General features: G+C 41.6%; 3 protein-coding genes across 9 annotated transcripts in view; 2 read left to right on the plus strand and 1 right to left on the minus strand.

The window, feature by feature from the left end:
- The first annotated feature begins 2,912 nt into the window (after nt 1-2,912).
- ZFAND2A (zinc finger AN1-type containing 2A) lies at nt 2,913-16,954 on the plus strand. Of its 7 annotated transcripts, XR_009933707.1 has the most exons (7): nt 2,913-3,035; nt 3,579-3,673; nt 4,375-4,506; nt 4,696-4,847; nt 5,383-5,472; nt 10,259-10,398; nt 16,359-16,954. XR_009933707.1 is itself a non-coding variant. In XM_062503831.1 (6 exons), exons 1-6 carry the CDS (start codon nt 2,981-2,983, stop codon nt 5,964-5,966), a joined length of 618 nt encoding a protein of 205 aa, XP_062359815.1. In that variant the 5' UTR covers nt 2,913-2,980; the 3' UTR covers nt 5,967-6,041. The 7 variants fall into 7 exon arrangements, 6 of the variants coding, with proteins under 6 accessions (XP_062359815.1, XP_062359816.1, XP_062359814.1 ...); XM_062503831.1 differs by lacking the exons at nt 10,259-10,398; nt 16,359-16,954 and adding an exon at nt 5,873-6,041; XM_062503832.1 differs by lacking the exons at nt 10,259-10,398; nt 16,359-16,954 and adding an exon at nt 5,893-6,041.
- The window catches only part of C16H7orf50 (chromosome 16 C7orf50 homolog), a 124,845-nt gene continuing 104,674 nt past the window's right edge, over nt 4,799-24,969 (plus strand). Inside the window, exons 1-3 of the mRNA XM_062503837.1 lie at nt 4,799-4,847; nt 5,383-5,472; nt 10,259-10,398. Coding sequence (XP_062359821.1) covers nt 5,451-5,472; nt 10,259-10,398 — 162 coding nt within the window. The 5' untranslated portion in view covers nt 4,799-4,847; nt 5,383-5,450. The remainder of the gene's footprint in view (nt 4,848-5,382; nt 5,473-10,258; nt 10,399-24,969) is intronic.
- GPER1 (G protein-coupled estrogen receptor 1) lies at nt 23,792-24,865 on the minus strand. Its single transcript, XM_062503984.1, has one exon. The coding sequence runs from the start codon at nt 24,863-24,865 to the stop codon at nt 23,792-23,794; it is 1,074 nt and encodes a 357-aa protein (XP_062359968.1).

Raw genomic sequence — 24,969 nt, forward strand, 5'->3', positions numbered from 1 at the left:
AAAGGGGCCAGGCATTCCCTTTGCAGATCAGTTATATAAAACTAACACTCCACAGGCTGCCGGGGAATGGTGCCTCCCCCAGACTCCAGCAAGTTAGTTACACTTAGCTTTCCTTTCACAAATCCATGTTGGCTGCCCCTAATCAAATTCTGCTTCTCAAGCAATTTCCCTTGCTAATTCCTCCCGAATCAGCCCTAACCCACCTATCCCCTTTGTCGCTAAGCTAGCCAGCCTCTAATCACACACTGCACTGTGTGATCCTTTCCCAAGTAATACAAGGTTTGGCACTTTCCTCTGGTTCTCAGCAGCCTAACCTGTCAGGAGCAACCTTCTAAAAATATCACTAAAGACCTCAGCTAATTTCTAATCCTCGTTTCTATTAAGACGGCTGCCTGTACTATGTGGGTTTCCAGACTTGGGATTTACAGTCTTCCTTAAGAGCATCTAATCTGTGCAGAGCCATTTCTGTTGTTATCCATAAGCAAACTCCTCCCTTCTCCACCATAAAACATGATCCCTTTGGCAGCAGCTCTCCAGTCTGCAGGGCACTCTCAGCCAGCCAGGGAAGACACCAACCTCCTCCTCTCTGCTTAGCTCACCCCACTGTTTTTGGCAAGCCTTTCTGGGGAGACCATGAGGGTCTCACTCCTCTCAAGTACTGGGTAGGTGCTTTGCAGGGAGGAAAAACCAGCCTTCAAGTTCAGCAGGACATGTGGGGTTTTTTGTACCTCCCAAGTTTTTGAGTTGGGTAAATCATACAAGGAAGCTGATGCATAATAGAGCCAAGCCCTTGAAGTACCTTGGATAGCTTGACTTTCTCTTACTATTCCTATTTGGATAATTTTTGCTGTTTCCTCTTCAACTTTAAAAATCACCTGTCTCCAAGCTGCCAGAACCAACCAAGACAGAAGACCAAAATAAATGGGGGAGAGTGCCATACTCTGGGTGTCCCAGGGTGGGTTTTGGGTGATCCCAGCATGGGTGTGGTACAGCTGTCCCAGAAGACCCCATGCAGCAAATGCCACAGTGGAGGAGGTGAAATCAGAGTTTATCCTTCACAAACCAAAGACCTTTGGCAGAATTCAATACTCTGTCAGCACAGCTGTTCTGTGGAGTAAGGTTTTATGTGAGGAGATTTGGTAGTTTTATGGGTTCAGGAGACAAAATGAATTGAGGAGTGGGCAGAGTGCCTGGCTGATGACATGGTATCATTTAATCCAGCAGGATCGTGCTGTGGGGAAGTGCTCCAAGTGGGCTGGCTGTTAGCTGGCACCCACAGCAGGAGTCACATGAGTGCCACAGTGGTGGGTGACGTGGAAGGTGAAGGAGTGGCACATGCCACTCCTGGAGCTCAACAGCACAAAGTGGCCTGTGCAGGCAGTCAGCACATGCAATCCCAAAGCTCCCCTTTGACCTCATAGCCCAACTCTGCATCTGAGTCATGCACTACAGCAGAGTCAGGTGTTTTCCAGAGAGAGGAGGGGCAGAACAACACTTTTGTCATTTCTCAGTCCTGTAGCAAATGTCATGAAATCATTAGTCCTCTTCTGCTTCATATGGAGCCAGCATTGTGACACACCTCCAAAGATCAACATTTCTAAAATACACCTTGATCTGAAGGTGCTTTGTCAAAGTGAGACCAGCATTTAAAAACAGAGATCAACTGGGAAAGTTTCTGGTCAACTTGTGCAAACCCACAGCTGCAGCTGAGGCCTGTCCATCTAAACCAGTTAGCACAGTCCCCTCAAACCAGTTGCAGCCCACTGCAGCTTGCCCACCCTGACCAGTTTAGGTCATGTTGAAGGCTGAACATCAGCCTGCTATGACGAGAACATCCTCTCTCACCAAACTCTCTGGGTTTAATTTGAAGTAACACAATTTAAGCATCTCAATCCCACAAGAGGGATGGTGCAGCAGCTGAAGCCATGATGAAGAACCAAAATACCAATAGCAGTGGCAAAGGGCTGAGGCATTCCAGTGATCTCAGTCTGACATAGGCTTTACCGTGTCACTCCTCCACATGTGTCCCATGGCCATAACAGCCCTGCCCTCTCATCCCTCTGGGTGCCTGCACCACAGGGAATGCTCAGCAGCGGGAATGCTTGTGTGGTGTGGATGTGATTCCCTGGGGAAGCTGGAGAACCCTTGTCTTCATTACCAACCCCTGTCACCTCCACCCTGAACTCACCTCCATGCCCTTGATGCCTAAAGAGGCTACCTAGAACAGAGGCTGGGCAGTGTTAAAGGAATAAAGTAGGTATTTATAAAAAGGCCTTCAAAGGATACACCTTGGGCAGTACAAGAGCCCGGCCGTGGCTCTACCTGAGATGGACCCAAGACAGACTCTGAGTCACAAATTTTCACACTTATAAGTTTTGGTCCATTTCCATATTGGGGTTAATTGACCAATTCCAGCTCCAGGTTATGAAGTCCCATCCTCCCCGATTGTTCTCCTCAATTCGCTGTTGCTTACACTTTTTGGGCCCAAAGCTGCAATGGTGTCCTTGCTTCTCAGGCTGGAAAAGGATTGTTTGGCCTGACTAAACAGTGAAGGGAACTTGCTAACAGTTTCTGTGAAGTTCAGAGTTACACACGAATGCAGTGCGGAATCTGGAAAACATGAAAGCTAAACCGTAAGGCCCTTGCCCTTTTGCCCCAGTGCCTATCCCCACCCTCATTCCTATTTCCATCCTTATCCTTATTCTCGTTCCCATTCCCATCCTTATCCTTATTCTCATTCCCATTCCCATTCATTCCAGGCCCCGCCCCCGACCGTGACTCAGCCGCCCCCGGGCCTCCCATTGGCTGCTGGCCGTGCACGCAGGGCCGCGCCATTGGCTGTGGCGTCCGTGACGTCACGGGGCGGCCGCGCGCCGGGAGCGTGACTCAGCACGCGGCTGCGCTGACTCAGCACCGGGAGCCGATAAAGGCGCGGCTGCGGCTCTTGTCGCTGTCCCCGCGGAGAGCGGTCCGCTGCGCCATGGAGCTCCCGTGGCTGGGCCAGCACTGCTCCGAGCGCACCTGCAAGCAGCTGGGTAAGTGCGGGCTCGGCCCGATCCCCCCGGCAGCGCCCGCCCCGCTGCGCTCGTCCGGAGGGTAACGCGTGTGCTGGGGCCGGTCCTGTCCCCCGGGGCTGCCGGGGGTAGTGGCAGACACCAGTACTGCTGCTGTAGTCCCCCCTCAGTAGGTCAAGGGAAAGAGTGATGGCTGTTATTCCCGTACGTGTTAAATTGATAAGGGTTGGCTTTTCAAAAATAAAATTATGCTTGAAACAGGGCTTTAAATTTGTACTTCAGGTTTTAGCTCTTGGCTAGTTGCTTACTAAGGTTTCTGCATTCGAGGAGCTCCTGAGGTACTTATGGCTTGTGTTTGTCTTACACTGGAGATAAAAAGAGGAAAATTCATTGTTCTCGTTCTTTTAGTTTTAATATTTGTGATGAGTGATCTATTCTCTATGGAGATAACTGGATTATGACTCGACAAAAACTGCTTTAGACTTTATTTGTAGTCTTTTGTGAGTACCCTTTGAGTTAACTTTGTTCCATAAAAATACTGGCTTTTTTTTCTCCTTTTCCCAGATTTCCTTCCTCTGAAATGCGATGCATGTGGGGAAGTCTTCTGTAAAGATCACATCCGTTATGATGACCACAAGTGCAGCTCTGCCTACAAGAAAGTGAGTTCTGTATGATATGAGTCATAATTCACCCTGCAGAATTGCTAAATCATTTATAAGGGCTGCTCTCAAACTTTGCCTGTGGTTTCAATATAAGTGGATAGGAGAACCTCAAGATGCAAGTTAATAATAAATTTGGATTTCAAATATATAGAAACATGACACTTCAGAGGTCAGAACTGCGAGGTTCTAGTTTTTTTCACTTACAGTGTATCTTCATAGAGAGGAGTGCTTTATAGTTCAAGTAATGTTTTGTGGTCTAAAATTATCCATAGTCCAAGCCCTGTGAGTTGAAGAACACCAAACATGAAACTACAGAAGAAATAAACAGATCAAGTGGGTCCAAACTTTCATCTCTGGCCTATACTTGGGCTTTGAAGTATTCAAAGGCTGTAATTCCAGAAAGGATATTTCAAGTCAACATACCAAATATGTTGCTACAAATTAGTTTGGCAAAGCACATCTATGTGGTTTTTGGATGGTGATTTGCAGTTATTGTTATGAAGTGTATCTTTAAAAGATTAGCAAATGGGAACATGAAACATTCAGGAATAAACTTATATTGTCTATGGGTAGGAGAAGGGGAAGGACACAAAAATGTTGCTGGACTTGTAATGGTTGGACTCGATTATCCTAAAGCTCTATTTTGATGTAAACAATTCTTTAATTCTGTGATGCTGATCTGTGTTGTGTGTTCTTAGAATGTGCAGGTCCCAGTGTGTCCCCTCTGTCACACACCTATCCCGGTGCAGAAGGGAGAAATCCCAGATATTGTGGTTGGAGCCCACATAGATAAGGACTGCAAATACAATCCAGCCCAGCAAAAGCAGAAGGTAAGAAAATTGCTGTTGCACTCTAACCTGCCTTCCTAATGCTGGTGAAGTTGGGCCTTCTGACAGCGGAATATGTAGAAACTTGCTCTGTTTTGTCTTGGCTCTAAGGCTGCTTGAACATTTGTGCTTCAGCTTGGTAATGGCTCACAGAAAGCAAACATTGCCAACTTTCTGTCCTCTCTTACTCAGATCTTCACAAACAAATGCGTAAAGCCAGGCTGCAGAAGGAAAGAGATGATGAAGTTGGTTTGTGAGCAATGTGGTGGCAGCTTCTGCATAAAGCATCGGCATCCTCTGGATCACGACTGCAAAGGGAGCAGCAAGCCCATCTCCAAGGCAGGGTGAGCTGTACTTGTGATACTTCAGCTCAAGATGAGCTGTCAGGGCTGGTGTCAAGGGTTGGTGGGGAGCTTGGATACACAGGGAATTCTGGAAAGTACTGGTCAAGTCAATAAAATAGCAGTGATTTCCTCTTGTATCTCAGGCTGAATTTCTGAAATGTCAGCTTTAATTTCTGAGCCAAGATAAAAAGTTTGTCAAATGCTTTCCTGAATTTTCAAGCTTACCTGTGTCAGTCTCTCATAACTGAGAACGGGCACTGGCCAGCTCAAGCACCCTTTTAGGTCTGTGTCCACACACTAGAATCCTAAAGCTCTGCCCAACACTTTGAAGTAACCAAGAACAATCAATACCATGACAAGCTAAGTTTGAACATAATGTTAATTAGAAAAATCTGTCTCTTGCAGGCAGACATACCTTGACTGTTCTGTTCAGTAGGACTGTGAGATTTGTGTGACAGATGCAGATGATTAAACTGGATGGAAGAGTGAAAATACAGAGTGCATAGGTGGTGAGCCTGGTTTTGTTTGTTTGTAGATATGCAGCTCTGATGAGAGAATCTCATCCCACCTTGAAGTTCCCGGGAGCAACTGGAGTGCCATCTAATGGGAATCGTCAGCACAACAGGTATCAGCTGCACAAGGGGAAAAGACAAACTAAAACTAGGCCGGTGTCCACACGGTGTAGCAGTGCCATTGTCACACCTCTAACTGCTCTAGAGTTGGTAGATGACCTGTAAATGGTGTTGGGAGTGCAGCAGAAGGGCTCTGACAGCACAGGTAAATCCCTGCTTTTCTATAATGTAGTGATTAAAGTGGCCCCATAGATTACAAGCATTAGGACATCAAATTGTATCTGCAGGTTGGTCTCCCACCTGTTCAGTGAGAGGTTTGGCCAAATTCTGGAAAAATGGTGTGTCATCAGAGTGAGGAAAGCACAACTAGCACCTGAGTTAAATGGCACAAGCCCTTCCCTGGCATGTTATAGCTCCAGGTGATTGAAAGTTCCAGTTGTGTAACCCTTACAGTGCATTCTTATGTCTTTCAGGTGCAGATAGTAGAGGCTCTTCACATCTGGATCAAACCTTTATTTTAAAGTTAATGATTTCTCTCTCCCTTTAAATTTCTAAGCAATTAAGTTATTTTTGTATCATAATTTTGTATGCATTCAATAAATGCTTAACCTTTCAAAGCCAATGTTATTTGTTCCTATATTTGGAATAAGAATTTTAATACTATGAAAAATATTTGATGTAGGAAGTGAGGTGATGGTGATAGGTAGAAGATTACAGTTAGTATGAAATAGAGCTAGATTTGCTTTGGTCATGCCATGCCTGAACTAGGAATCTCCCAAAATGAAAATCTGCAATACGAACTACAGTCATATGTCTCAATCCTTTTGGAAGTGTTCTGGCTCTGCATGGCAAACAACATCAATGTGAAGCTTCCTCTTGGTTTCTGAATGTCACTGGAAGATGCTTATTTACCAAGCCAAACTATCTCTTACACAGGTCCTGTCTGAAGGCTAGTACTCACAGAGGCATGTACAGTATATTCTTTACCATTTGTTGTCCCTTAGACAGAAATCTAGATCTGCAGAGATATATTTTGTGGTTACAGGGAGAGAAGGAAGCCAGAGAAAGTAATGTTAACTGTGTCTTGTGTAATGAGAATAAGGCCAAAATACAACATTGTTTAGGGAAGCTGCTCTTGCTGTCTGCCTGAAAAGCTTAAGCAAGTGAAGTCATAGCAGATAATGCTCCATCAATTATCCTGATCAGCTCTCTTGGCTCTTTAAAACTGCATGAGTATCCAGCTGCTTAGCTTGAGGCCTGAAATATTATAGGTTGATGAAATGGAAATGTGCTGTTAATGAACAATGCTAATTCCCCAGATGGGATCTAAGTAGCTAATTGTGAGAAAAATGTCAAGGCTTTCTGATGGTGTCAGGGGGTCAAGACCTCAATTTCATGTGTCGTTGGAGCCCATTCCTCTGCATGCTGGGGCTTCTGGGCTGCAGTGTTAGCTTAGGACTAACTGGAGGGTAATTGCAGCCCCTTCAATCCCCTGCAATAGTGCTGAGGTGGGAGGGAGAAGCACTTTGCAGAGCAGATGCTGAGGTCCCTGACCTGGGAAAAATCATCTCTGCTGATACTGTAAGAGATGGGAGCATAAGTGCAGTTAGTGCATGTGCTTTGTACAACCTTGGGGGTGCTGCAGGTGTGCAAAGACTGTTGTGTCTCTTCTCTTTGAACAGTTTAATCCTTGGAGTGGGAATGCTGCCTGAGAAGGAAGTGTGGATTTGTGTCCCTGATCCTTCACAAGGACAGCATGTAAACAATACCTTAAGCCATAGGCCATTCCTAAGAAAGGACAGATGTAATTTCTGTCCAGCACAGAACAAGTATGTGCTATCCCATATTAATGTGTGGCCCAGTGTGTGATTTCTCATCCTGGAGAAGTTTTTTGGAGATCACATCTAGTTGGCCAAACTGAATATGTAATGTAGATATAAGTCACACTGATTGCATAATGTAATTTTTTGCAATCATGCAGCCAAGACTGTGCTTTGACAGTATCTGTAATACTGTGTTTGACCACAGGATGTCACAATAGGATATGCAGTAACACAGTCTTTATTTTAGGAAGTCTAAACATAGAAAACATTCCTTGCCTATCCACACTGGAGCAAAAGCTTAAATTGCAACTCTGGTTTTAAGTACCACCGCCCTCTGATTATCCCCTTTGTGCTAACAACCCTAACTCCGCCCTAGCACATTGCTACAGTGTATATGCATTTTATATTTTTTGTGCATACTTTCTAACTGGCCACCCATTCCTAAATGGTGCCACGCACCCCACCGGAGCTTTGGGAATTCCAGGTTCTGACCACGGTGTGAGGACAGGGACCACGGGAGAGAAGCTTTACCAGCCCAGCAGTGATGCTGGGGGACGGGAAGGCACCTCGGTGGGGGCAGGAGGTGGAAAAGGAGGAAAGCAGAGGTTGCTCCTTCACAGTGGTGCTGGAAATTGTACAGGGACTTGTTTGCCAGCAGCAGCTGCTCCCATATCCAGCATCTCAGCTGCTGCTGCGATCCAAGCAAAGGGAAACAACAATCCGGGCTCAAGTTGTCCTGAAAAAAAAATGTGCCATCTACGTCTGTGTATGTGGTAGAAATTCTGTCCCTTAAATTACCAAGGGGACCTGGAAAACATTGTGCACGAGGTATTTATAGAGAATGAAAACATGGAAGCCAATTTGCTTCCTGGAAATTATCCTCGGAGGTGTTTTCCCGTCTTGTCTAACCACACTGTTGGCCTCCTCCCACGTGTTCCATGACACCCCACCGGGACAGGGGTAATGTTGTCTCAGACTTTGGGACCTTTTAGGATCTGCGGGCTCAAAGGAATCAGAGCCGTTCTCCACACAGCCACATCTCAGTGTGTCCACCGGAGCGTGTGGGGAGCGCCTGTGTGGGCTGGCTTCCAGCGGCTGTCCTGCAGGGCGGGGTGGGAGCTGCCAGGCCCCGGGGATCCCAGGCAGGGTGCGGGTGGGTCCCGGCCAGGCCCGGGTCGATCCCAGGCAGGGTGCGGGTGGGTCCCGGCCAGGCCCGGGCTGATCCCAGGCAGGATGCGGGTGGGTCCCGGCCAGGCCCGGGTCGATCCCAGGCAGGATGCGGGTGGGTCCCGGCCAGGCCCGGCTCGATCCCAGGCAGGGTGCGGGTGGGTCCCGGCCAGGCCTGGGCTGATCCCAGGCAGGTGCGGGTGGGTCCCGGTCAGGCCCGGCTCGATCCCAGGCAGGGTGCGGGTGGGTCCCGGCCAGGCCTGGGCTGATCCCAGGCAGGTGCGGGTGGGTCCCGGCCAGGCCCGGGTCGATCTCCACACCGGGAATCTCGCAGTTAGAGGGCGGGGCCGCAGGCGGAGCTCGGCGCGGAAAGGTGACGCCATCTCGCAGCCACAAGCCGGAGGAGCGTCCCGCGGCACACGTGTTGCCGGTGGGCGCTTTAACTCGGAGCGGCGCTTCTTATTGGCCACCGAGGTGATTGACGGTTCGGAAGCCAACCAGATGCCGCCATTCTCCCCGTGTAGCCAATGAGAAGCAGGAGGCGGGCGGTGGCGCCAAGCGTGGGGCTCAGTTGAATGTGCCGGGGCGGCGGCTGCGGGAGGTGCGTGTGGGGTCGGGTGGGGGGCGCCGCGCTGGGTCCACCGGGGTGGCGGCTCCTTCTCCAGGGGTCCCTCTGTCCGCCCGGACCTGGGGAAGGGGTGTGGGAGGCCTAGCCCAGCCCGGCCCGGCCCGGCCACATGAGCGGCGGTGGCTGAGGGGGCTGCGGCGAACCGGGGAGTTTGCGTTGGGACGCGGAGCCGGGGTCGAGTGTTGGGAAGCGAATCCCGGTTGGGAAGCGGAGCCGGGAGCAGGGGCCGGCTGTGGGAGTGTCCTCCTGCCCGCGTGCCAGGCCTGGCTCCGGTGTCACGGAGGGGCCGAACCTCTCCTTTGGCAGCTTCTGCTGCTTTGGGAACCTCCCGACGTGGGTCTGTGGCTTGTTTCATATTGCAGTGTGCGTTTCAAGGTAAATGTTTGTGACTGAGCCAACATTTGCCTGTGTACTGAAACTGGCGCTGAAACTCACGCTGAAGGTGCCAGGGTTGGGGCAAGTGGGGGAAATCACTTAAATCAGATGTTCTCACAGAGAAATAATACGGAGTTACCAGGTGGGGACTGCCACTTAAATCAGATGTTCTCACGAAGAAATAATACGGAGTTACAACTAGACGTGTTTTCAGAACCAGTTTGCAGTGTTGTCTGCAGCTCCCATTCTCCTTTACCCTTAAGTCTAAAATTGAAGATAAAGCTAATGAGACAATTCTTCAAGGATGGTTTTACTTGCATTAACCTATATGAAAACAAAGACTTGCAGTTTAACCAGAACTAATTATTTAAAACCCTTTAGTAATCAAATAGCCTTACCTGTTGCTTGTGAGTGCACATGTGTGCATATTAATGAGATGACTAGCAGTCATGTGAATGTATTTTGAGATGATGGTGTTACTGAGGTTGACAGTTGATCAAACAGTTCAATGTGGTGCATTCTAACCTGCAGAAAGCACAGCCTAAGTTATGGGGAATTCCTGCCAGGAGGGTCACTGAGGCATATTCCACAATTCAGAGTACAAAAGGTGGGGGATTCCTACAGGAGACTGGCATTTGAGTTTTACAGTACTTTAACTACAATGTATTCCTAAAGGAAACACAAAAATTCTCCAAAATGAATCAAATTTCACTGCAGATATATACTTCATAGTTAGGTGGTCACAAATAATTACCCTATCAGTGTAATTCTAGGCTGCCTGTATATGAGACTGACATTTAATAATAAAAAAAGGTTCTAACTGCAGTTTGGTGATTTCTGTTACAGAACAGCATTTTAGAATGCCGAAAATGATTGTGGAAAAAAAAGAAAAGAAGGGAGAAAAAAGAAAAAAGCTGAAGCAACATGTGGCCCAAAAGGACAAGCTGGAATTGGAAACTGAACCAAAGAAGAAGCAAAAGCTGCAGGTTTGGCTCTTTAATTCAATACAAAATGGATTTGTTGTTGCTGTGGATTCTGTTCTGAACGTGAGTTAGGTTCAGTTGCAGTTGCAGTGATTCCTTGGATGCAGCACATCTAGAGTGAAAGCTAAAAGGAAGAGATCAATTAAGCCAAATCTGCATCCAATCATAGCAGGCAGAGAGGTAACCTCTCTGTTTTGGACTTTTCTGTGCAAAACAGAGAATGGATGTGGGTGAAAGGTGAGCTAAGTGAGTAGCTGTCATATGGCAATCTCAGCAGAGCTTCAGTCTTCATGTGATCCTGAGTGCCTGGGAAAACATGAAAGATGTTTTCTTGGAAATTCTCCTGGTTTTTGGACAGAATGTCAAGTGGCCAGAAGGTGTCAGCAGTCTCTTTGTATTCCTGAATGTTTTATGAACTATTAGCAATAAGCAATTTCAATTAGCAATTTCAATGTGTTACTTAAGTGGGAGCTTGAAGTTGGAAGGCTTTTGGTTTTATTTTTTTGTGGTGGAGATTATGCATAATTCAAGGACAATTAAATTCTGATGTTCTTAGTGGTTACTGTGGAATGAGGTTCAAAGAACTCTAAAGCAATTCAAGAAGTAGAGAGGGAAAGCAGGTTTTTTTTCCTCAGGAATTCTTGAGGATCACCTCAAGAAGCCAAGGCTTAATTCTCTTAAGTTTCCTGGCCTAACATAAAATACATGTGAAAGCTGCTTGTTACTTCCTTTATCATGACGTGTAACTCAATGGAGGTCATACAACTAAAAATTAGTAATTATTTTGTTATTAGACTTAGTTTAAGCTCATTGGCAAGAACTTATTTGAAGAACTTCTGCATTCATAAATGTCTCTAGGTATTGCATTTAGAGTTTGGGAAGCTTAATATAAAACAGCCAACCTATTGGCAGAAGCTGTTCAGGGGTCTGTACGTTTCTGAAGTTTTGAACTCAGCAGAAATGTTCCTAAGTAAGAAAAGACTGCATCTTTGTCAAAGCAAAAATAGGAAATCTGGTCTTTATAGCTTCATAAGAGGGAATGTTTTCCTTATAGACTATGGATTTGCCCTGCTATAATTAAATTTGAGTGAGAATAATTTTCCTGGACAAAACAATGTGAAATGGAAACATCAAAATGAAAATTTTATTGCCTGTGACAATTTATAATTTCATGTAAAATTGCTGAACAGTCAAGATGGCTTCAAGCTCCTGGCAAGTGGGGCCTTTTTGGATCATCTGATGTCCAGTGTTCAGTTCTTACAACAGCCAAGTGAGTTTTGTGGGCTGTGCAGACTGTAGGACTGTGAAAGAAAGAGCAAAGGGTAATGGAAAGAGGAATCCTTAATACTCTTAGGGATCACCACTAAGCACAACAGTTCTTGGAATCATAAATGTTGATGCCAGTGGGTGGCTTGAACATGTATATAGTGAGTTTTAGGGAATGCCATAAAAGGTCTATGAGCCATTTCTTGGCATCAGCCTTATAAACTGCTGATAGCAGGAAAGTCTAAGTTAATAGGCCACTGTTTCCCCCCCCACCTCGTTTGAAATTACTGTTGAGAATAAAAAAAAGTGAGGCAGATCTTAAACAAGTTACTTCAGAAGTGGCTAAAGAAAGTTAATTGCTTGGCAGTTTGATTGTTACCCAGTGTAAGTACTCCCAGCTTTGTGTGAAATGCTTGGTTAAGGCACACTGGCATTTATGCTTTAAAGTGCTTTTGGTCATCAAACCTTGTCAGCATGGAAAGTGCAATAGAGAACAAGGTAAAACTGCTCTGTGTGAACAGGAAGATCAGGAGGAACTCTGGGGCTCTGTTCAGTCAGTGTGAATGGTTCCAAGGAAGAAATTTGGAACAAAAGTTAGGCAACTTCTGAGAAGGTTTATTCTGCACCTTTGCATTCTTTAATTTGATTTCTGTTGCTTTAAAATAAAGCTGGAATTTTGCTAGATTTACAGGAATCCCTGAATCATGGTGCCTTGATTCTGATGAGCTGTGATTGGTGGTTAATGCAGTAACTGAATTAAACTCTTCCTGGCATTCTTAAAGTAAGGATGGGTAGGCTCCAGTTTTTCCCAAGGAGTCTCATGTGTGGTAGAAAGAAGTCAAAGTTTTTGGTGGGACAGAGGTTACAGAGGTTTCACTGGTTCATTAAGTCATGTTCCTGTGATTTACCTTTTTTTTTTTTTTTTCCAATTCTAGTACAGCAATTTAATCTCCAAAGTGAAAATACAAATGTCTGATTGATTTTGTTATAGAGCTGGAGGCAAGTTGAAGTGTGTTTTCGGCGACTGGATTTAGTATGCACTGATCGTTCTTTCAAGAAATTTATTTCAAAAGTTCTTGCCAGCCTTAGACTAAGGTATTTTTCCTTGGAACAGCTTGACCTTTCAGAGTAATCTTGATGTTTTATTGATTTTCATCTACTCAATTTCTTCTGTTTACACTAAATAGCAATAAGCAATTCAAGACCAATATGAATGTTTTCATGAGTGATCTTAGAACCACACAGCTCTAAATGAGACATCTCTAGTGGAGCTGAGTTTTAAAGTTTAATTAAGTTTTAAAACTTAATTCAGCCTTGTGGTTTTTCTGACCAATTCTTCTAATGTTACTGTTCTATTTATTGTGAAATAATCACACATTTTACAGATTTTTAAAAACTCACTAGACATTAGTTATACTTTTTTATTACTTTTATAGTTTGCTAACATATGTTGAACTATCAGAACATTTAAGTTTTCCTTTTCAAACTGTAACATAGTGATGAAGAAAAGAGATTTAAATTCTGCCATCTAGGCTGGTGGTTTGAAGCTGACTATTGGCTTTTTAGGTAACAACAGCCTGATGGATCTTTTCTGACAAGCTAGATTTATTTCAGTTCTCTGAAAAAAAAAAAATTGCAGTATTGTTAGCGTGTCATCTTGAAGTAACAGAACCCTTAGAAGTGCTTCTTTGCAATTAACCCTGTTTTGCTTCTGATGATGGAGTTCTCCACCCTTCACACTTTCAGCTGCCTCAGTGCCACAAAGCTTACTGGAACAGCAGTCCTGACAGTTGCAGCTCTGTAGGTAGGGAACAACATGTGGTTGCTTTGTTTCCCAGGGCTATCTGAGTTCTGCCCCCAGTGACCTTACTGTGTCAAAGGATGCTGTCATTTACGGGCAGATCTCGTTGCTGCAGTGCTGTTTGCAGAGCTGATGGCTTTCTGCAGAGCAGTAGGAAATTCTTTCAGAACAGCACATCTATTAGGCAAGACTCAAAATTCATAATCCATGGAAAACAATATTAATTTCCTGTTCCTTCCCAATTTAGTCTAGTGAACGCTGTAACTTCAAGGAAAATTACAATGACTAAGGCATGATTAATCTTTATAAATCAAATCCCCTTGTTCATGGTTGAAGGGTACTTTTGGTAATGCTCATACAGCCAGTGGGTGTTTCCTTGTACTTCCTTGTTATCTTCAGCATTGTAAGTGGTTGGGGGAGGAGGAATCAACATTTTCCTCAGATAAAGGCAGGATCAGTGGGAAAGGAATTTAATTTCTGAGATTCCATACAGATACTACAAACAATGGCAAATAAACAAGTAACGCATGGTGTTTCTTTCATCAGAGTGTGCAGGTGCCCAAACAGTAAGATCTGTTTACTAAATGGTAAATGGCAAAATCTGTAAAGAAAAGGTTTTTCTGTTCAGCTATTTGGAGGTTATAATAAAGAGGAATATAGCATTCTTTAGCTACAAAGCAAACACAAAAGAAAGAAAGATTCTTTAAAATCACTGTTTGGTTGTAGCAGTGGAAAACCCCATAAAATTATATTTAAGCTATGGAGATAAACATTTTGGGCATGAGCTCAGTGGAATAACTGGGAATGCTACTTTGATATAATCTCTAATGCTGCTTGTAATCAGGTAACTGGGGTAGTAATGTGAATGTTTAATGAGTACAAACCAGACCTTGGTGCAAACTGATCCAGCAGATACTGTAAAGCTATCATCAGACAGTGTATTTATTTATTTGACAACCCACTAATTCATCCCAAAGCTTGCCCTTGAAATAATGAGTTGTGGATGATTTACAAACAAACTCGGTAATCCTTTATTGTTCCCTTAATTTATTTTTCTAATTAATGGGAAGCTTATCTTGTAACCATCAAAATAACTTGGTTTATATTTTCCCATCCTAAAAAAATGCCGTGAAGTTAAAAACTTAGTGTGATGTTCCAGGTTTTTCTTCTGATTACCAGGCTACCAATATTAACTGTATTTTGTATATATTAAAAATATATTCTGGAAACTGTTTGCATTGTGGTTCCACTGTCCTTTCTTCCTGCACTGGTTTTGTTTTGCTGTACTTGCTTAATCCTCATTTGTAAGTATTAGTGTTATCTGGGGTTAGTAATTTTTGTTCAAGGTATATGTAAAAATCTTAATTATTAAAAAAAAAAAAAAGAGAGGAAATTCCAAAAATGTTAATTTTATCTGGCATTAACCTCCTAAAATAAGAATTTCATGTTGTACTGGTATTTTGGGGGCCAATTTTAAAGTATCTTTAACATGCAAATAGAGTTTTGTCCATGTTATGAAGAGAAGATGACATAATCTTTCATCTTCCCCCATCCCTCCATCTCCCCCTGTGCCTGGATGGAAAGATGCATCAGCAGAAAGCAATCTCCCAGTGATACAGGGGGGTGGGAGCTGTTTCTCAAAATGGCCAAATTAAATGTCAGGATGGATATTATTATGCTGGGTTTTGTCACTCTATAATTAAAACTTTGGGCTTATTTCTTTTTTGCTTTGGGCTGCCTTTCAGTTGAGTGTTTATTCTTGGGTTATTTGTTTGGGGTTTTTTTACTTGCACAGAGACAAGTTTGCTAGCCCATTGGCTCTTAGTGCCTCTCTGTATGGTGGCCTTCTGATAGTTATAGGAAATAATTGCGAGGCTCTAAACCCTTGTGGCAATTATGGCTCACTGTGTGACATCTTGCTTGGTTTATCTGCTTTCTTATCTATGCAGTATTTCTCAAATTAGGAAAATTAAAAAAAAACAACCAACCACAAAACAACAAACTTTGAGGGCAGCTGGTTATGGGACTGAAACATTTGTTTCCTGCTAATGCTTCTTCATCAGAATATTGATAGAGGTGCTTCAAATTATTTTATTAAATTAACCATACATTTATTTATTTTAAAAAGGGGATAAATTTAATTGTGACACCCATGTAGTGTTTATAGAGAATAGTAGGCCTTCTGTAAGCAGACATGTCTAAGAAGGTACAGAATCGTGTCTGAAATATGGATATGCATAGATTAGGCTGCATAATTTTACATTCCTTTGAAAATTATTTTTGTAATGGTACGAATAGATTTCCCAGGAAAGAGCATTCACAGCTGGGAAAACAGTTGCTACTTTGAAGATGGTTTTCCCAGGCGAAAGGCTCACGTCCCCAACTGTGTTTGGTATAAACAATATGTGGTGTATTTCTTACTTGTGTTTAAAGGAATTGTGCATTCTTCATTACATATTAGCCAACAAGAGTTTCATGCTAATTCTGGGTATTTGCCTTAATCTGTATCCATTCAAAGTTAATTCCCTACTTTTACTAATAAAGCCAGGGTATTAAATTGATGTGGAATTTGGTGGTGAAATACAACTGTCCCTTCTTTTCTGTGAAGAGAGGATATTCTTCCTTCCCTCCTTGGAGCACGCATACTTGTTGTTTCCTCTCAGCCCTCATTCTCTGCTTGCTGGTGAGACCCTCGTTGATGGCTCTTGTTGGATTTCCACTATAAGTCCTTGCTTTCCTGCCTTAACTGCAAATATGTTCACAAAATTGAAATTCAGGACAGGATTCCCACTTATGGGTCGAATTTGAGTGTTCAGTTGTTGAAGGAGCAAAAATCTGCTTGACTGTGTCACCCAGTTCCAGTCCAATGAGAACATTGTTTTCTACCCTTTTTCAGTGAAAATTTTATTCTGGTTCTATATTGATGACTTCTTACTTCTCATGGAGAGAAATGTCATCAACGAAAATTGCTGGAAAAGGCGCAAACTGTTGAACTGAGAAAACTTGGCACAAAACCTCAAAATACATGTAACTTCAGTTAAAAAGAAGTCCCATTAACATGTCTGAACTTGCAGAATGCATTCATTTGGCAAGAAACTAACTTGTAAGCTTGACAGGATGTTTGCTGCATTCTGGTACAGGATAAAGAGCAGAGAAATGGGCATTCAAAGGCAATTATTCTTGACAGGGCTTGAAACTTGTGTATATGTGTATACTGTGTGTATAGATGTGTATATGTATGTGTGTATATGTATGTGTATATGTGTATAGAATTATTTATTAATGCAGGCCTGATTTTTGTGGATTTGTTACTTCCTCTTTATTGCTCTTGCTACTCTTTTGTTAATGTTACTTGGTTCAAAAAACTGAAAATGGCATGGATTTGGATATTTAAATTATGCTTTTTCTAAAACGTAGCCCTGTCCTTGATGAAATGCTGCTGCTTGTTTAAACAATATGGGAATCTGGTATAATGATTTTTATAAAATACGACTTTTTGTGTGTTGATGAAATAGATTAAAAAAATTTAAAAAATGTTTTGGCACAGATAAAAGGGGGGTAATGGTGGTTGTGTAGTATGAATGAGAAATGAGAAGTTTCTTCATTCAGAATGCCTTTTGTGTTTAGATGCAATATTGTGAACCACATGAAAGATCAGTGTATATTTATGTATGTTAATAAATTACAGCATAGATAAAATGGCTCTTGGGTATTAGATCAAAGCCACACAGATTAATAAATACTTGGCAAGTGCTTGTCTGTTACATCCAACAAGTAATTAGAACAGAAAATTAATCTTTTGACTTTTAGAACCTGCCTGAAATATCGAGGGTACAAGCATGAAGGTATTTGACAGGAGAACCAGACTCTGTCTTTGAATGCATTTACCTATTTCTAATTGAATCCCACAGGAGTTCTGTAGGACATCAAACGGAAGATCATCAACCAGTGTTTTATTAAATTTCTCAGCATTATCTTAATAATTTGCATCTGTAAACCAGGCTATTGCAATCAGCATATACATAAGGGCAGACAGCTCTTCCTACCATCTCAGAGTCTGAAAGATGTCAAAGCTGTTCTGAGAATGTACTGAGGGCTTAGAGCTGCATTGCTTAAAAAGGAGCAGTGGTTATGGAAAGAGAAGAGAAAACCTAAAGTATCTGTGGAAAATATATGCCTTTAATAACTGTCATTCCATCCTACCTTTACACTATGGACTGAATCCTAAAGGGGAGTTCCTCATCCTTACCCACCCGTAAAATAACTAATTGGTTACACAAGTGTTGTACTGAACTGTAATACAGAGGTCATTGAAATTGGTCATGGGCTTTTTGTGGACTTAGGAGCCTTCATGGACCTCACTGGCTGATTCTTTTTACAAATTACCTTTGGAATAGACAAGCTTTTCCTATTTTATTGCAAAAGTCCCATCTTTCGTGGCTTTCAAGCTCCAAAGACATCTTTTAATAAATGTGTAAAGCTGGGTTCTTTTAAATTGTAAATTCTACCATCCTTTGCTTAAACTGTGGTTGTCTTCTTTACATTTGTCTTGATTAAGTAATGATCTAGTTTGAGCTTAGAGTAGGAGCAGCCAGCTGTCCTGATCCAATAGGTTTTGGAATAAAATCTCTGGCCAAGATCCAGAAAGTCTCACTCAGTGAGAGTCAAGGGGGGCACAGATCAGCAGGGGATGGGGCAGTTTTCCATGGACCCCTTGTTTTGGGCTGAGGATGCTGTGGGGTTCTGTGTGATCCGGTGTTGGCCCCAGCAGCACCCCTGGCAGCAAGGCTGGGCTTCTGATCCCACAGCACTGTGACAGTGTCACCCATCATCAGGCAGCTGTAATTAGCATAAGAAAATAACACGTCATGTTTCTCACTGTTCTAGAGAATGAGCTTGTAATATCAGAATTAATTATTTGGACTATGTCTTTGGATGCCAAGCAAGTTTATAAATTAAGTTTCCCCACACGTCACTGTCTGTATCTTCTTCCCGCCTTGATTCTGAATACTATCAATTGTTTAAGTGAGCTGTTTCCTTGATTTCTTTCTCAGTTTGCTGTGTGCACTTCCCTCTGGAGCACAAGAGTTAAAAGGTTTCTGTAGTCAGGTACAGGCTATTTCTCTTTTGTAGTTCTGAATGGAGAGAGAATGAAAGGAAGAAAATCTTATTTGCCATTATATTACTGTTTCTATTGAGGGAATGCCTGGGAAAGGAAATATTTCTGCTGCTGAGGCAGAAAACAAATCTATCTCCAGCACTATTAGGCAATTCTGCCACTGAGCTCTTTCTGTAAAAATCGCCTTAACTCCAATTCTAAGGATAATTTAACAGTATCCTAATAATTTTCCTGTTTCTCTACTATATATTCTTTTCTCGCCACATTTTTTTTAAGTCCTTCCAGAAAATACATTAAATGCAATTTGAAAAGGCCTTAAACCTTTTCAGTGATTTTGCTTGCAGGTCAAGTGAACTGGGACTTATAAGTAAAGCTGCTACTTTGGAAAGGCTCACCCTGCTGCCTTAAATAATTTTTTTTTGAGAAGGTAGGGCTTTACTTTTTGGTAATTAACAGCTCAGTAGTTTAAGTTAGAACTTTGGTTCTAATTTAGGTCTGTATATACCTGTAGCAGACTGTTCAAACAGTGTGAGAAAACAGGTTGGAAACTTGAAAATGGTTTTTATCATGGGGATTGAACAATTTCAAAAGCCATTCTAAATATGCAGGTGACTTTATGAGACTCAGACAGTCATCTTTATATTTTGGCGTGGCATTTAATGGACTTAGGTAAAATAAAAGAAGTAGCATGTTAAGAAAGGGAGTGGAAGGTAGAGCTGATCCTGCACAGACTGCACTCCTAAGAGGGCATTGCTCCTGTGTTGGCACTTTGGGTGGCTCAATATGCAGCAGTTTATTCTTAGCTCCTGCCTGTGTCATGCTGCTGTGTGATGGAAGTCTAAAAGGAAGCCCAAACCCAAAGGTTAAAAGTTTATTGTATTAAAAGTCATTGTGGAGTAGATAGTTTGGACAATACTGGTGAAGAAAGAACACTGGATTTATAAATATGAACGGAGGGTGCTCAGATTTTCATGTCAGGTGTCTTTCTTTAAAACACAGCACATGGCATGTACCACAACCTCCCTGAGAGAAGAGCTTAAGGGTGTGGGGAAAATGTGTTCTGGGTGCATGCCTTAAAAGTGACTTGTTCCCAATCACATGTTGTTACAGTTTTACCATAAAAAAAGGACAAATAAACAATTAATTTGGTCTGTGCTCTTCTGTGCTGAAAATTTTAAATGTTTTTCTGATGGTCTGAATGGGTAAGGTGAGACTTAGAGTGAAAAGGAAGGATAGATACTGTCCCTTAAATTCAAATCAAGCCCTTATCTTCATTGTTTTCAATCAAAATCAAATTAATTCATTGGTTCACATTCATGAGTAGCTATTAAAATTCAAACCTGCTTCTTCATACACTCACTTGTTTTTAGTTATGCAGAAACAAGTTCCAATGGAATTAATGATAATCAGGCTTGAACTTGACATGCTTTACTTATGGTAAATCACTGTTTAATACATTTTTTATGTGACAATCTTAACCATTTAAAATTGTCCAGACAACCTTTTCCCTTTTGCAGTCTTAATAAACAGCTGAGAGAATACAGCAAAATCCTTACGCAGGAAAAAACTCAGTTATACTCTAACACAACTTGATGTCTGGAAAAAAGATTAGAGCCTGCACTGTACAGGCAGTGAATTTTGTTTGAAACACAGATACATAGTCTGAAATTTTACAAGCATTTTCTTGTAAAAATTTGTGCTCTTTTTTTTTTTTTAAGATTTTGAAGGGAGAGGTGACTTCTTGCATGTTGCCTGTATTATGTCAAAGCCTTGCACGGAATCTGGGCTTGCCTGACTTATTGATTCAAATTCTGTCACATGCCCTCCCATTCTGTAATGCTCTTCATAAATGAATCAAGCTTTATCTGTAGACTGACCTACTTTGTATTTTCGAGAGGTGAATGTTGCATCTGCACAGTCAGTATTTAGTGAAGTTACAGCATCTCTTTAACGTGTTACAGAGGTCTCACAGAACTCTTCTCCTCCTATCTTTTTACACAGCTGAGGGAAGCCTGTTGCTCCCAGTTGCATCAGATTGCTGCTAGTTTGTGCTGTTTGCATTTATTCTGTTTCTAGATATTCCGTTATATCCTATGCATGCAAGGCATTCTTGTGCTAAGGGATTCTTTTCAAAAGCAGTTAATGGTTTCAGGGATTTTTTGATTATTCCCTCTCTCCTCTTTTCTGTGAGCTTTTCCTAATGCTAGACTTTTCATATCTGGAGACTTGATATGGACTATTATAGCAAAGATTGTAAGCAACTGTGATAAACAGGTTTTTAAATCTCACAGTTGTCATCAGTCCAGTGTTTTAGAAAGGCATGTAAAATCTTTTCCTTCAACTCAGCAATTAAACAATTTCTCAGAGACCATAGATAAAAGGTGAAGAAGTTGTATCAAAATTTTTGCTCCCATTCCCTTTTTCCTCTACACTTTATAAAAGGTTTTATTTACTGGTGATTATGTTCTTTGAAATTAAGAAAAGAGACACATCAAGCTGAGATCCTTTTGGTCCGTGGATAAGCCATAGTAGCAAGTTATTGCAAGATGATGGCTTGCAGAAAGCATGTTGTATACAGAAATACTTGGAAGTTGTATGACATTTCTGTAAATATTACCTTTTGTACAGAGTTACTGTTTGGAAAAAAAAAAAAGCTTTGGGAGTCAATGTGCAGTTTTTTCAGGTGGGGGAGTGGTTTGCATTTAAAGTAAGAAGTATGTTTAAATTTAGTAATTTCAGGCACAGTTCGTAAGCCTGTACCAAAATATCAGCATTAGGGAACTCATCAGGTATTTTAGGTTTGTAATTTGGTTTTAAACATGCAATAGGTTATTTTAGTTTGTGTAAATACTGTTTTCTTAATGCTACAGTAATCTGGTCTTTCCTAGATTTCACTGTATACTACTGAATATGATCACTTAGAAACAAGCTACTTTGGCGGATGCATGAGCAGGCATTTGCTATTGCTATTTGTTTATTATTATAAGCTTCTGCACAAAAACTTTCTTGATTTGTGTTCTGCAGGGGTAGCAGAAAGGCTTCTACCATAGACTTGATCAAAAATGTGATCCCTGTATTGGAAGGAGGGAGGAGGGGAAAGGATCTTATTCCTAAAAAAAACAAAATAAGCAACAACTATGATTGGGAAAGTAGTGTCAAATAAATTATTTACTCATGGCAAGTGTCAGGATTGCATAAACCTAATAAATTTGTAAGACCAAGATGTGTCTTACTTCTCAGAATTGCATTGCCAAGACAATTATCCCTTCCTTCAGCTGGGTGTTGTCTGAAATAGCCATCTTTAATGGTGTGATTAATGTCTATTGGCAGTCCATAAGACCTGAGTAATTGTAGCTGATTCCAAAAAGGAAAATGCTGAGGAAAAAGAACTGCATGTGATGCAGCACAATTGTGGGAGATGACTTGCTGAGTATTTTGTAGCAGCTCGTGGGATGCTTGCATCTTTCTTGAGAGGAGATCTATTTGATGTTCTGCAGGAAGGATGGGTCTAAACACATTTTTCATTAGACTGTGATTAGCAACCACTTGCAGAGAATCTGCAGTTGCCTCAGACTCCACACTGCCCTTCCTGTTGGAGCTGCAGGAATATCTAGCTATCTATTTCAGATTCAGCCATCATCGTCTTGTGGCCTTTCTGTTTATAGGTCAAGTCTTTTGTGACCAAAACTTCCACTAGGAAACTCGAGATATTTCATGAGAAATATGAGTGGAATCATAGTTTTCACTGTTTTCTTTATTGCTTTAGTAGCTTTAGTAATCTTTTTAAAGGTCTACATTTAAAAATCCTTTAAAATCTGTTATTGTGCTAGTTAATTCATTTATGACATTTGAAATAGGACAGAGCATCTTATTCTGCTGAATTCTGGTGCTTCAGTCAATAAGCACAGAAGTTAAATGAGTTTGTTCACTTGAGAGATGCAGCAAGTGATGTTTTAATGATCTTGCATGCTAATCTCTACGAATTTTACAACTTCCTCTGAACAAGTTCAGGAGTAACCTGTGCTAAATATCAATCAGATTTAAAACCCAATTATTTGCTAGAAGGAAAGAAACACTATTGTTTGGCAGTAAGTGGTGCTATTCTTTGTTTGCTTAGTATAATTAATCTTCAAATGATCAAAGCATCTGAAATGTTTACAGCTTTGAAAGGCTGGGGGTTTCTGGAGGTGGCATGGGTATGCACGAAGTTCAGATCTGATAATCACTAATCACACACTCCATTATAAATGTCTGTCCTTTCTAAAAATGGAGGTTTCTGTCACTTTCATAAGCAATATCAATATCTACACAGTAGCTGCAATATCTTTTGCAGAAAGTGATGCTTCCTTAAAAATCACATCATTTTGTTCTGGATTTAAAGGGATTTTGCACAATGTGCACTCAAATCTGAAGGTAGGTGTGAATGTGCACGATGTTGGTGCACTGGCAATTTTCTCAAAAAGGCCAATTATGCTTGTTCTGAGAGAGACCATCTGGATCAATCCTTAAAAGACAGAATGAAGCACTACATTTTGCTTCCGTGAAGTTCTTTGAGATGAGCACTATATTTACAGATGATTTTGGTTTTGATCAAGTACTGATGTAAACAGTAGATTACATTTAGGAGACAAAAACTCATCACTGTGCTTGATTATATTAAGATTAAAAACTTAATCATGGAAGACATGCTAGAATGCAGTGATGATAGTGCCATGTAGTTCTTGTAAGCAAAGTCATTCATCTTAACATGTTGGGGTGAAAAAAAATCAATGTTTTCTGCATCTCCACATCAATATGCTGTAATGATTTTTTTCCTCACTGTTACGGAAGCTTCATTATTTCAGTGGAAATACCTTATATACACCAGCAAAATATCATCTCTGATAATCAGATTACATTTGCAGTCTTCCTAAATTGATAAAATTTTCTCTTATATTGTCATTCATACATGTATAATACAAAATAAAGCGTCTTCAGTGCTCGGCTTTTAATAATCCTGTTCATAATTAAATATAAATCTGAGTAAAACATACTCTTCTACATTGAAGTCTTGTCATAAAAACATTTTGAATATAAACCTTCAGTACTCAATAGAGTGATACAATATATATATATACACACACAAATGCACTTTTTTTCTGTTAGTAGCAAGCATTTTGTTCACTATTTGCACAACTTCACAGTCATATGTTTGATACAATGACACTAAATCAGACTTCTGATTGCTCATTACTGTCAGGAATGACAGATGTTAAGGCAGCCTGACAGAAGCGATGCAATGTTGACATTTTTGTTTTCTGTTCAATGTACAGTCGCAGCTTGTCTCTGAAGGTTTCCCCCAGAAAACTGTAAATCAAGGGGTTCAAGCAGCTATTAGAAAAAGCTGCTAGGTTTACAATATGTCCTGTTAAAGGATAATCGTGCCTGAAGGATGGGCTGTTTGAAGAGACGGGCTCGCTTTTCCTCTGGAGAAGTTGGACACTAATGAAGACGTTTTCAGGGAGCCAGCAGATAAAGAAAACCAGGACAACAACAAAAATCATGCGCAGAGCCTTCTGTCGCCGCAGCCGCAGACTCCTGTGCTTGTGTGCTTTTATAAGGACTCGGACAATTAATGAGTAACAAAGACCGATGATCACAAAGGGGATAATAAACCCCAGGGTTATCTCTAGCCACTGGATTTCTTTTACATCTGCAAAACAGAAATAGACCTCTCCGGTGTGCTGTAAGTGCACGGCTGTAAATGGGACTAGAGCTGCTGAAATGGATGCCATCCATATGAGCCCACAGCTCAGTCTAGCGTGCTGCATAGTGCGAAAGAGGTTGGACCTCATTACTTTGGCCAGTGCTAGGTATCTGTCAAAACTCATCCATGTCAGAAAGAAAATGCTGCTATACATGTTGATCTGAAGGAACAAAGACATAAAGGTACAAATGATGGTGATATCGTAATACTTCTCGTCAAGATTAAACACCTCGATGAGAGAATCAGCCACTAGAATGAGATCAGCCACTGCCAGGTTTATGAAGTAAAGGTCTGGGATTGTCATTTTTTCCCGAAAGCTAATGTTGACAACCAGTATCAGAATGTTTCCCACAAAACCGATAGGAAAAAGGAATATTGTGTAAAGACATGATAAGAAAAGGCCAATAACATATTGTTGGTGTTCTGATTTATCAGCTAATCTAGAGGATATGCTATCGTTACACAAATGGGATCCATTCAGGTTAAAAGTTGTGCTGTTGCATAGAACAGGTGATACTGAGGGAGAATAAGTTTCCATGGTTAAAATACCTGCAGGAAAGATATTAGTACTCACAGTTTGGTGGCAATACCAAAAAAACCAGATTTTTGATTGTTTTCAACTGAATTCCTAGTACGCATTTT

This window comes from Cinclus cinclus, chromosome 16, assembly GCF_963662255.1.
Source record: "Cinclus cinclus chromosome 16, bCinCin1.1, whole genome shotgun sequence".
NCBI lineage: Eukaryota > Metazoa > Chordata > Aves > Passeriformes > Cinclidae > Cinclus > Cinclus cinclus.